The following is a 12,566-nucleotide window of genomic DNA, read 5'->3' on the forward strand; positions in this document are numbered from 1 at the left end:
AACAATTAGCTGAGAGACTGCTAATATGTGCGTCTTCTAATCATGGCAGACTGGGTAACAAACAACGAAGACGACCAATTTTTTGGAGAATTGAGGATTCACAACCTTATCTTTTTGAAGCTGAATATACTGAGGATGAACTGCTGCTTATAGATGCCAGTACGAAGGAAGAGTGAGACGTTGGAGCAGACGGACGCCGAGAGAGTGAGGTGAAAGTGACTCTAAGCAGCAAAATGTGGAATTTGAAGCCAAGCTATTTAGACAAAAAAAAGAGTGCTTACCCAAATAAACCGAAAAAACATTTTCCCTGGCCAGCTGGACCAAACAGACAAGTGTCCATGGAGTGAGTCACACTTTAATATTGATCATGTTACACGCAGCACGTTATGCGTGTTAGTACAAGTACAGTGCATACACTGTCTGGCTAGCTGTGTGCAAACAAAACATGAAATACTACTTTACAGATACTAAATCCTCAGCACATTTATTCCTATTTGCATAGCAACGCACTTCCGACTTCCGGCAACAAATGTGTGCGTGTCTTCTAATCATGGCAGACCATACTTGCCAACCTTGAGACCTCCGATTTCGGGAGGTGGGGGGTGGGGGCGGGGGCGTGGTCGGGGGTGGGGCGGGGGGCGTGGTTAAGATATATATATATATATATAAGAAATACTTGACTTTCAGTGAATTCTAGCTATATATATATATATATATATATATATATATATATATATATATATACATAAATAAAATAAATACTTGAATTTCAGTGTTCATTTACAAACTACAACTCACAAACACTTTAGAGTTAGGCTCCACCATCAGAATGTGTACTTAAACGTATAAAGATCACATGGATATTATTCAGTGAGTTGATTCACCAAAACTAACCTGTTATACAGGAGGAAAAAGCACACAGGACGTTTCAATTGTTCACAGACTGGTCGCGCTCATCAGAATGACAAGACACTTCCGGTCTGCAGGTGATAGCATTCAATTGGGAAGAAACGCCCTACTGCCCCCTACTGACCAATGTGAATACTGATAAATGTGTAATGACAGCTCCAAAAACGAATTCAAACCACAAAATAAAATAAATAAATCAACACAAAAATGTGACACATTATGGGTGGGTCACATATGCATGTAGAGTAGATGGCAGTATTGTCCTGTTTAAAAGTGTCACAACATTGCTGTTTACGGCAGATGAACTGCTTTACGGTAGACACTGTTGTTGTGTGTTGTCAACACGTCACTCAGGTCCGCCTGAATTTCGGGAGTTTTTCGGGAGAAAATTTGTCCCGGGAGGTTTTCGGGAGAGGCGCTCCTGGAAAATCCGGGAGGGTTGGCAAGTATGTGGCAGACTGGGTAACAAACAACGAAGACGACCAATTTTTTGGAGAATCGAGGAGTCACAACCTTATCTTTTTGAAGCTGAATATACTGAGGATGAACCGCTGCTTATAGATGCCAGCACGAAGGAAGAGTGAGACGTTGGAGCAGACGGAAGCCGAGAGAGTGAGGTGAAAGTGACTCTAAGCAGCAAAATTTGGAATTTGAAGCCAAGCTATTCCAACATAAATGGAGTGCTTACCCAAATAAACCTGGAAAAATGTTTTCCCTGGCCAGCTGGACCAAACAGACAAGTGTCCATGGAGTGAGTCACACTTTAATATTGATCATGTATGGCTGGCTGTGTACAAACAAAACATGAAATAATACTTTACGGATACTTTAATATGATTAGTTTTCAGTCAGTACAGATTGGCGTCTTATCACATTGTGTTGTGTATTACAAACTCAAACGCGTTTTGTGTTGACGCAGCTGCTATCTTACTGTATTTCTTGCTGTAGCTCGCTTTTACGGCGAATACCGTAGCACGCCGATGTGTTAGTACGCCAGAAAGAGTTCCTCAGTGTTCAATCTTACAATAACAATGTAGTACAGTTTGTTGTTATACTTGTTACACAACGTAAATTAAGTATTGTTGATGCTTTTTGAATGTATTTTTAAAGTGATTTAAAAGGAGAATTGATCGCTCCTATTAGCTGCATTGTTAGCCTCCAAGAACGAGACGATTTTTTTGGGGTGGCGTGGTTGGTAGAGCGATTGTGCCAGCAACTTATGGGATCCAGGTTCCATCCCCGCGTCCACCACCATTGTGTCCTTGGGCAAGATACTCCCAGTGTCACCCACACTGCTTTGAATGTAACCCAGATAATACGTGTCACTATGTAAAATCGCTTTAAGTCCCTAGAGAAAAGCGCTATATAAATAGAAATCGCTTCACTTTACATGTTAGAATGCACAAAAAAAAAACAAAAAAAAACATTTTTGTCTTCTTGTCTCTCATATTAATTGTGAAAGATTCCAAAAAAAAAAAAAAAATGTGCAGTTGCCCTCTACAGATGATGAGGAGGAGGTGTGTGTTACCAGTCTTTGTAGTCCGAGGTGACAACTACTCAGTCTTCATCTGGTCCTGCTAGCTGTCGTACCAGTCCAGGAAGAGCAGCGAGAAGGAGCACATGACCAGGAAGAAAAGGATCCACACACGGAAGCCAGCGTTGTTCTTGATGGCCTGCTCACACAAACAAAGAAACATAAAGCGTATGTTATTATAGTCGTGGTCATAAGTGTACATACACTTGTAAAGAACATCATGTCATGGCTGTCTTGACTTTACAATCATTTCTTATTTTTTTGTGATGTAGTGATTGGAGCACATACTTGTTGGTCACAAAAAAACATTCATGAAGTTTGCTTCTTTTATGAATTTATTATGGCTCTACTGAAAATGTGAGGGTCAAAAGTATACATACAGCAATGTTAATATTTGCTTACATGTCCCTTGGCAAGTTTACCTGCAATAAGGCGCTTTTGGTAGCCATCCACAAGCTTCTGCTTGAATTTTTGACCACTCCTCTTGACAACATTGGTGCACTTCAGCTAAATTTGTTGGTTTTCTGACATGGACTTGTTTCTTCAGCATTGTCCACACCTTTAAGTCAGGACTTTAGGAAGGCCATTCTAAAACCTTCATTCTAGCCTGATTTAGCCATTCCTTTACCACTTTTGAGGTGTGTTTGGGGTCATTGTCCTGTTGGCCCAAGACCCAACCTCCGGGCTGATGATTTTAGCTTGTCCTGAAGAATTTGGAGGTAATCTTACTTTTTCATAGTCCCATTTACTCTCTGTAAAGCACCAGTTCCATTGGCAGCAAAACAGGCCCAGAGCATAATACTACCACCACCATGCTTGACGGTAGGCAAGGTGTTCCTGGGATTAAAGGCCTCACCTTTTCTCCTCCAAACATATTGCTGGGTATTGTGGCCAAACAGCTGCATTTTTGTTTCATCTGACATCACATGGACAAAGATAAGACCTTCTGGAGGAAAGTTCTGTAGTCAGATGAAACAAAAATTGAGCTGTTTGGCCACAATGAATTGATTTACGTGGACCCCGACTTAAACAAGTTGAAAAACTAATTGGGGTGTTATCATTTAGTGGTCACTTGTACGGAATATGTACTGTACTGTGCAATCTACTAATAAAAGTCTCAATCAATCAATACCCAGCAATATGTTTGGAGGAGAAAATGTGGGGCCTTTAATCCCAGGAACACCATGCCTGCCGTCAAGCATGGTGGTGGTAGTATTATGCTCTGGGCCTGTTTTGCTGCCAATGGAACTGCTGCTTTACAGAGAGTAAATGGGACAATGAAAAAGGAGGATTATCTCCAGATTTTTAAGGACAAGCTAAAATCATCGGGTGTTCCAACAGGACAATGACCCCAAACACACCTCAAAAGTGGTAAAGGAATGGCTAAATCAGGCTAGAATGAAGGTTTTAGAATGGCCTTCCCAAAGTCCTGACTTAAACGTGTGGACAATGCTGAAGAAACAAGTCCATGTCAGAAAACCAACACATTTAGCTGAACTGCAGCAATTTTGTGGTCAAAAATTCAAGCAGAAGCTTGTGGATGGCTACCAAAAGCACCTTAATGCAGGTAAACTTGCCAAGGGACATGTAAGCAAATATTAACATTGCTGTATGTATACTTTTGACCCTCACATTTTCAGTAGAGCCATAATAAATTCATAAAAGAAGCAAACTTCATGAATGTTTTTTGTGCCCAACAAGTATGTGCTCCAATCACTACATCACAAAAAAATAAGAGTTGTAGAAATGATTGTAAAGTCAAGACAGCCATGACATGATGTTCTTTGCAAGTGTATGTACTAGAGATGCGCGGATAGGCAATTATTTCATCCGCAACCGCATCAGAAAGTCGTCAACCATCCGCCATCTACCCGATGTAACATTTGATCAGAACCGCACCCGCCCGCACCCGCCCGTTGTTATATATCTAATATAGACGATGCAAGGCATTAGTGAGGTTATAAAGCTTTTGCCTGTTAAAGAAAGGAGACTGATCCAATGCAGTGCAGACATTCGCGTGCCACGCTGTCACGACCCAGACGCACACCAGTGCGCAATCATATGGGAGCCGCGCTGAGCGCATCTCCAAGCGCGTCTCGCTGCCGGCGACGGCCGGGTATATGGGCCCGACGCTCCAGCGCCATCCATTTTCAGGGCTAGTTGATTCGGCAGGTGGGTTGTTACACACTCCTTAGCGGGTTCCGACTTCCATGGCCACCGTCCTGCTGTCTATATCAACCAGGGTGAGCCCCACCCCTTTCGTGAGCGCACTGCGCGCGGAGTGACCCCTGTTACGCGCCCCCCGGCAACAGGGGTGGCGGGCAGGTAAGCTGCTTACCTGCTGCGCGTGACGCCGGCCGCGGCGAAGGCGGACGAGGCGGGGTGTCGGTGCGGTGGGCGCGGTAGTGACCCTGGACGTGCGTCGGGCCCTTCTCGCGGATCGCCTCAGCTACGGCTCCCGGTGGGGCCCTCTCGGGGGAAGGGGCCTCGGTCCCGGACCCCGGCGAGGCGTCACTTCTCCGCTCCGTAAAAGTGTACATCTCTTTTTTTTTTTTTCTTCTGTTGTGGCATATGCTGCAGGTGCCTGCTCGTTTTTCGTATGTGGGTAACAACATTTAACTATGTATATGTATTTCCGAATTGGTTTAACTGCCACCCGCCTGAATCTATTTAAAATCTAATTTTTTTTTATTTCAACCACCCGACCCGACCCGCGGATAATCCGCGGACTCCGCGGTTGTGCCCGCAAACCGCGCATCTCTAGTATGTACACTTCTGATTGTTGTTATTTGAAGCTCACCTCTCGTATATCCTCATTGCCTTCCTTCACGTTCTCTGTAGCTCCCACCACCAGATGGTGAATGTTGTCTATCTCCGTCTCCTGCCAGGACAAGAGCCCGTCACTCACAGGACTTGACATGTTGACGCCAGCAGTCAGCTTACTTGGTGGAGGACTTTCTCGGAAAAGATCTCCTGCAGTCGAGAGATTTCCACCACCTTCCCCTCGATTTGTCTGCAAACATTTGGGTTGTGGCGTTATGATCTCTCTCCAAATACAAGCTTAAAGACCGAGAGAGATGGCCATTCCTATGTTGGCAGGTAAACGTGACTCACCTGACTTCATCCACCAGGCTGTTCATCTCACTCACCAGCCTCTGGTTTTCCTGCTCAAACTGCACACATGGAAACAAACAATTAGGGACGTGCCAATCAACCGGCCAGTGATCAGTATCGGACCATTTTCATTTGTGATCACCATTGCTGATTAATAATGCCGATCCCCTGAGGCTGATACTGCATTTATTTGTAGTACCCCCCGCTGAGAGTTTAGCAATTCATTATTTACCTCCATACAGAGCGTGGAGTTGCTACCCTAATTGCATAAAAAGCACCTCATCAACTAAACTGCATTTCTTAATATTCCAAGTATGATTATCACTGAAGGACATGTTACACACCGAGGCCAATATGCAGACAATATGCAGACAATATGCAGACAATATGCAGACAATATGCAGACAATATGCAGACAATATGCAGGCAATATGCAGGCAATATGCAGGAAATATGCAGGCAATATGCAGGCAATATGCAGGCAATATTCAGGCAATATGCAGGCAATATGCAGACAATATGCAGGCAATATGTAGACAATATGCAGACAATATGCAGGCAATATGCAGGCAATATGCAGACAATATGCAGGCAATATGCAGACAATATGCAGACAATATGCAGGCAATATGCAGATAATATGCAGGCAATATGCAGGCAATATGCAGACAATATGCAGGCAATATAAAGACAATATGCAGACAATATGCAGGCAATATGCAGGCAATATGCAGGCAATATGCAGACAATATGCAGGCAATATGCAGACAATATGCAGACAATATGCAGGCAATATGCAGACAATATGCAGGCAATATGCAGGCGACAGCGGCAGGCAGAGTGCAGGTAAAAAGGTGTCTAATGCTTAAACCTAAAATAAACAAAAGGTGAGTGCTCCTAAGAAAATGCCTTGAAGCTTAGGGAAGGCTATGCAGAACGACACTAAAACTGAACTGGCTACACAGTAGACAAAAACAGAATGCTGGACGACAGCAAAGACTTACTGGGGAGCGAAGACGGCGTCCACAAAGTACATCCGAACATGACATGACAATCAACAACAAAAAAAGGTGGTGGTGTGCCTCCGCATTTTTTTCAATGAAAAAAAAATGCACCTTGGCTCAAAAAAGGTTGAGAAACACAAGCCGCTTTCTGACCATCTCTTCGGGATGGCGCCACTTTGTGGGCGCTCAAATGTATGTGCCTCCACTTAGACTGTATCTTCTCCCCGTCATCCATTTTTGTAGTTTTTAGCGCTTGCATATCAAGTTAAAGTTAAAGTGCCAATGATTGTCACACACACACACTAGGTGTGGCGAAATTATTCTCTGCATTTGACCCATCACCCTTGATCACCCCCCTGGGAGGTGAGGGGAGCAGTGAGCAGCAGCAGTGGCCGCGCCCGGGAATCATTTTTGGTGATTTAACCCCCAATTCCAACCCTTGATGCTCACATTAATCATTAGTAATGTAGCAGCCTAGTTTTGAATGGCAGGGTCCCTGCCATCACATGTTGATAAAAATATGACATTGACATAATAAAATTCAACTACAGGCTTCCCAAATGCTGTAATAAATTAAGCATGATGAGTTGAGCATATGTCAGTGTGGCCCCACTTTTAACTCTTTTTTTCAAACGCTTATTTACAGTACCGTATTTTCCGCACTATTAGCCGCACCTAAAAACCACAAATTTACTCAAAAGCTGACATTGCGGCTTATAACCCGGTGCGCTTTATATATGGATTAATATTAAGATTCATTTTCATAAAGTTTCGGTCTCGCAACTACGGTAAACAGCCGCCATCTTTTTTCCCCGTAGAAGAGGAAGTGCTTCTTCTTCTACGCAAGCAACCGCCAAGGTAAGCACCCGCCCCCATAGAACAGGAAGCGCTTCTTCTTCTACTGTAAGCAACCACCCGCCCGCGTAGAAGAAGAAGAAGCGCGCGGATATTACGTTTCATTTCCTTTGTGTGTTTACATCTGTAAAGACCACAAAATGGCTCCTACTAAGCGACAGGTTTCCGGTTCATGAAAAGACGCAATCTCTCCATCCGCACACGGACTACTATTTCACAGCAACTGCCTAAAGACTTTCAAGAAAAGCTGGCTACTTTCCGTGCATATTGTAAAAACAAGATAGCTGAAAAAAAGATCCGGCCAGAGAACATTATCAACATGGACGAGGTTCCACTGACTTTTGATATTCCTGTGAACCGCACTGTGGATACAACGGGAGCACGTACGGTGAATATTCGCACCACAGGGAATGAGAAGTCATCCTTCACTGTGGTTCTAGCTTGCCATGCTAATGGCCAGAAACTTCCACCCATGGTGATATTCAAAAGGAAGACCTTGCCAAAAGAGACCTTTCCAGCCGGCGTCATCATAAAAGCTAACTCGAAGGGATGGATGGATGAAGAAAAGATGAGCGAGTGGTTAAGGTAAGTTTACGCGAAGAGGCCGGGTGGCTTTTTTCACGCAGCTCCGTCCATGTTGATATACGACTCTATGCGCGCCCACATCACGCTGGTTTTTAATATATTATTAAAGTTTGACTGACCTATCTGACTGTTTTTTTGACATTCCTTTAGCGCAGTTAGATGCGGCTTATAACACGGGGCGGCTTATAGGTGGACAAAGTTTTGAAATATGCCGTTCATTGAAGGCGCGGCTTATAACCCAGGGCGCCTTATGGTGCGGAAAATACGGTAAGTCATTAATTTGACTTAGTCATTATTTTGTCTTAGTAAGTCAATATTTACTTAGTCATTATTTTGTCTTAGTAAGTCAATATTTACTAAGTCAAAATAATGACATACTTAGTATCTCAGGTAACTAGGACTGTTTTGTGTTTTGTTTTTACTTTACGGAAAAAATATCGAGATATACATCGTATATTGCCATTCAGCATACGGAGCGGAAAACACTGCCAAAAATTGTAGGCTTCTTCACGCGACGAAGCCGGCCTACTTCACCACAGTCTGTAGTCTATTGCCCCCCCAGGCAGCGATGAGATGGAGACGTGATGGTGGCGACAGGCCAAATTACACTGTTCCTTTGTTCCACCTTAACTAACACATTTTCTGCAATGGCAACAGTGGAGGATGCATGTGCATGTACGAGCCAGTCTGCTCCGCAACAAGAGGATAGAGGAAAAAGAAGGAGCTTATTGACTACGGCGCTGGACTACAATGGCGAAATTTGGGTACATTTCTACGATGTATGGAAATATCCGCCGACGCCACAAGTCAGAAAACGTCAGTGGACAGAGCCAATTCCAAACAACTCCTTTGAAGGAAGTATGTCCGCCATTCTCTTGACTCCTATTTAGTAAGATTGTTTAATAAATATCTCCACCATGGTTTGATTTCACATTTTCGGGACTTATGGGGATGTAAAATACACAAAAACAGGTACCAATAGATAAGAAAAGTTGGCTTTAATGTTTACAAATACAGGGAATACATCCCTGGAAAACCCTGATTAATAGATAGTATTTAAATCATTTTTAGGGCCCATTGCAAAAGGACTCCCTTCGGGAGTCCTTTTGCAATGGGACATAAGGACCTATTGAATTTGTAAGGTTTTATTCTTTATTAGGGACCGCAATGTCCCTTTGGGACAGAGGACCCTATTGTATTTCGTGCGTTTTATTATTATTATTATTCCGCCGCCTCTTTGAGCTCTAATTTGACCCCCTTAACATGCTTCAAAACTCACCATATTTGACACACACATCAGGACTGGCGAAAATTGCCATCTAATAAAAAACCAAACCCCAAAACTCAAAATTGCGCTCTAGCGCCCCCTAGGAAAAAACACAGACAAAACAGCTTATAACTTCCGGTAGGAATGTTGTAGACATGAAACAAAAACCTCTATGTAGGTCTGACTTAGACCTAGATTTCATACATTGACATCCTTCAGCAAAAATCAACAGGAAGTTGGCAATTCCCCCTTCAAGACAAAAAAGTACTAAAAACAGTCACTTTTGCCTCTTTGAGCTGTAATTTGACCCTCTTAACATGCTTCAAAACTCACCAAACTGGACACACACATCAGGACTGGCAAAAACTGCGATCTAATAAAAAACCCAACTCCAAAACTCAAAATTGCACTCTAGCGTGCCCTAGGAAGAAAACACAGACACAACTGCTCATAGGAGGAAAACTCAGACACTGCCTGTAACTTCCAGTAGGAATGTCTTAGAGACATGAACCAAAAACCTCTATGTAGGTCTCACTTAGACCTACATTTCATATATTGACAACCCCCAGCAAAAATCAACAGGAAGTTTGCAATTCCCCCTTCAAAACAAAAGTTTTGTAAAAACCGGTCACCTTTTTTCAAACATTATCTCCTCTGAGCGCGTTTGTCGTGTCGGCTTCAAACTAGCACAGGAGAGAGATTGAACCCTTCTGATTAAAAGTTGACCAAAGAGTTTTAATTACTGTTTCGGTTTGGATTTTATGTGTCGTCAAAGTCGGTCCCGTCCATCGCTGCTTGCAGCTTTAATTATTATTATTATTCTTCCGCAACTTTGCGCTGTAATTTGACCCCCTTAGCATACTTCAAAACTCACCAAATTTTACACACACATCAGTAATATACGGCAAAACTGTTTATTAAAAAACCAAACCCCAAAACTCAAAATTGCGCTCTAGCGGCCCCTAGAAAAAAAAAAACTAGACTGCCTGTAACTCTCACTAGGAAGGTCGAAGAGACATGAAACAAAAACCTTTATGTAGGTCTGACTTAGACCTAGATTTCATAATAGTATATTCTCGGGCAAAAATCAACAGGAAGTTGGCAATTCCCCCTTCAAGACAAAAAAGTACTAAAAACAGTCACTTTTGCCTCTTTGAGCTGCAATTTGACCCCCTTAACATGCTTCAAAACTCACCAAACTGAACGCACACATCAGGACTGGCAAAAATTACGATCTAAAAAAAACAACCTAACCCCAAATCTCAAAATTGCGCTCTAGAGCAATTTTTGAATAAAACGCAGAAAAAACTGCTCCTCGGAAGAAAAAAATGACAAAACTGCCTGTAACTCCCACTGGAAAGGTCGGAGAGACATGAAACAAAAACCTCTATGTAGGTCTCACTTAGACCTACATTTCATAAATTGACAACCCCCAGCAAAAATCAACAGGAAGTTTGCTATTCCCCCTTCAAAACAAAATTTTTGTAAAAACCGGTCACCTTTCTTCAAACATTATCTCCTCTGAGTGCGTTTGTCGTTTCGGCTTCAAACTAACACAGGAGAGAGATTGAACCCTTCTGATTAAAAGTTATCGAAAGAGTTTGAAAATCTGTTTTGATTTTATGAGCCTTCAAAGAACCGCTGCGCTGATGCTGCTAATCTGCTGTCTTTTCACGATGGCTTTTTAAAAGGAGGAAGCACCAGCGTGCCCACACAATGCAGACAAGGTAGGTACACTAAACAAAATTATTGGGACAATTCGGACTAAAAGTAGACAAAAGTATTGGGACACTTATGACTACCAATGGACAAAAGTATTGGGACACTTAGGATGAAAACTGGACAAAAGTATTGGGACACTTGGGACTACAACTTGACAAAAGTATTGGGACACTTATGACTACCACAGGACAAAAGTATTGGGACACTTAGGACTACAACTTGACAAAAGTATTGGGACACTTAGGACTACCACTGAACAAAAGTATTGGGACACTTCGGACTAAAAGTAGACAAAAGTATTGGGACACTTAGGACTACCACTGGACAAAAGTTTTGGGACACTTACACTGGACAAAAGTATTGGGACACTTAGGACTACAACTTGACAAAAGTATTGGGACACTTAGGACTACCACTGGACAAAAGTATTGGGACACTTACACTGGATAAAAGTATTGGGACACTTACGCCTAAACTTGACAAAGGTATTGGGACACTTAGGACTACCTCTGGACGAAAGTATTGGGACACCTACACTGGACAAAAGTATTGGGACACTTAGGACTACAACATGACAAAAGTATTGGGACACTTGGGACTAAAACTGGACAAAAGTATTGGGACACTTGGGACTACCACTTGACAAAAGTATTGGGACACTTACACTGGACAAAAGTATTGGGACACTTAGGACTAAAACTGGACAAAAGTTTCGGGACACTTAGGACTACCACTGGACAAAAGTATTGGGACACTTACACTGGATAAAAGTATTGGGACACTTACGCCTAAACTTGACAAAAGTATTGGGACACTTAGGACTACCTCTGGACGAAAGTATTGAGACACATACACTAGACAAAAGTATTGGGACACTTAGGACTACAACTTGACAAAAGTATTGGGACACTTGGGACTAAAACTGGACAAAAGTATTGGGACACTTGGGACTACCACTTGACAAAAGTATTGGGACACCTACACTGGACAAAAGTATTGGGACACTTAGGACTAAAACTGGACAAAAGTTTCGGGACACTTAGGACCAGAAATTGACTAAAGTATTGGGACACTTAGGACTACAACTTGACATAAGTATTGGGCCACTTGGGACTACAACTGGACAAAAGTATTGGGCCACTTGGGACTAAAACTTGACAAAAGTATTGGGACACTTGACTACAACTTGACATAAGTATTGGGACACTTCGGATTACCACTGGACAAAAGTATTGGGACACTTACGACAAATACTGGACAAAAGTATTGGGACACTTTGCACTAAAAGTAGACTAAAGTATTGGGACACTTAGGACTACCACTGGACACAAGTATTGGGACACTTACACTGGACAAAAGTATTGGGACACTTGGGACTAAAACTTGACAAAAGTATTGGGACACTTAGGACTAGCACCTGCCAAATATGCAGGCCTGACCAATGCTGCTTGCAGCTTTAATTATAATTTTAATTTAATAATTTATAATTTTATAGTTTATAATTTTAATTTAATAATTTTTATAATTTTAATTTAATAATTTAAAAGATTAATAGTGTTTTTGTTTAGTTATTGTG

General features: G+C 42.3%; 1 protein-coding gene across 1 annotated transcript in view; it reads right to left on the reverse strand.

Moving 5' to 3' along the window:
* Nucleotides 1-1,719: 1,719 nt before the first annotated feature.
* Nucleotides 1,720-12,566, reverse strand: part of stx18 (syntaxin 18) — a 52,969-nt gene continuing 42,122 nt past the window's right edge. The window contains exons 8-11 of the mRNA XM_061932792.1: nt 5,558-5,616; nt 5,387-5,456; nt 5,244-5,324; nt 1,720-2,582 (exon numbers count right to left, since the gene is read on the reverse strand). Of these exons, the coding sequence (XP_061788776.1) occupies nt 2,487-2,582; nt 5,244-5,324; nt 5,387-5,456; nt 5,558-5,616 (306 nt within the window). The 3' untranslated portion in view covers nt 1,720-2,486. The remainder of the gene's footprint in view (nt 2,583-5,243; nt 5,325-5,386; nt 5,457-5,557; nt 5,617-12,566) is intronic.

Source organism: Nerophis lumbriciformis, linkage group LG38 (assembly GCF_033978685.3).
Source record: "Nerophis lumbriciformis linkage group LG38, RoL_Nlum_v2.1, whole genome shotgun sequence".
Classification (NCBI taxonomy): Eukaryota; Metazoa; Chordata; class Actinopteri; order Syngnathiformes; family Syngnathidae; genus Nerophis; species Nerophis lumbriciformis.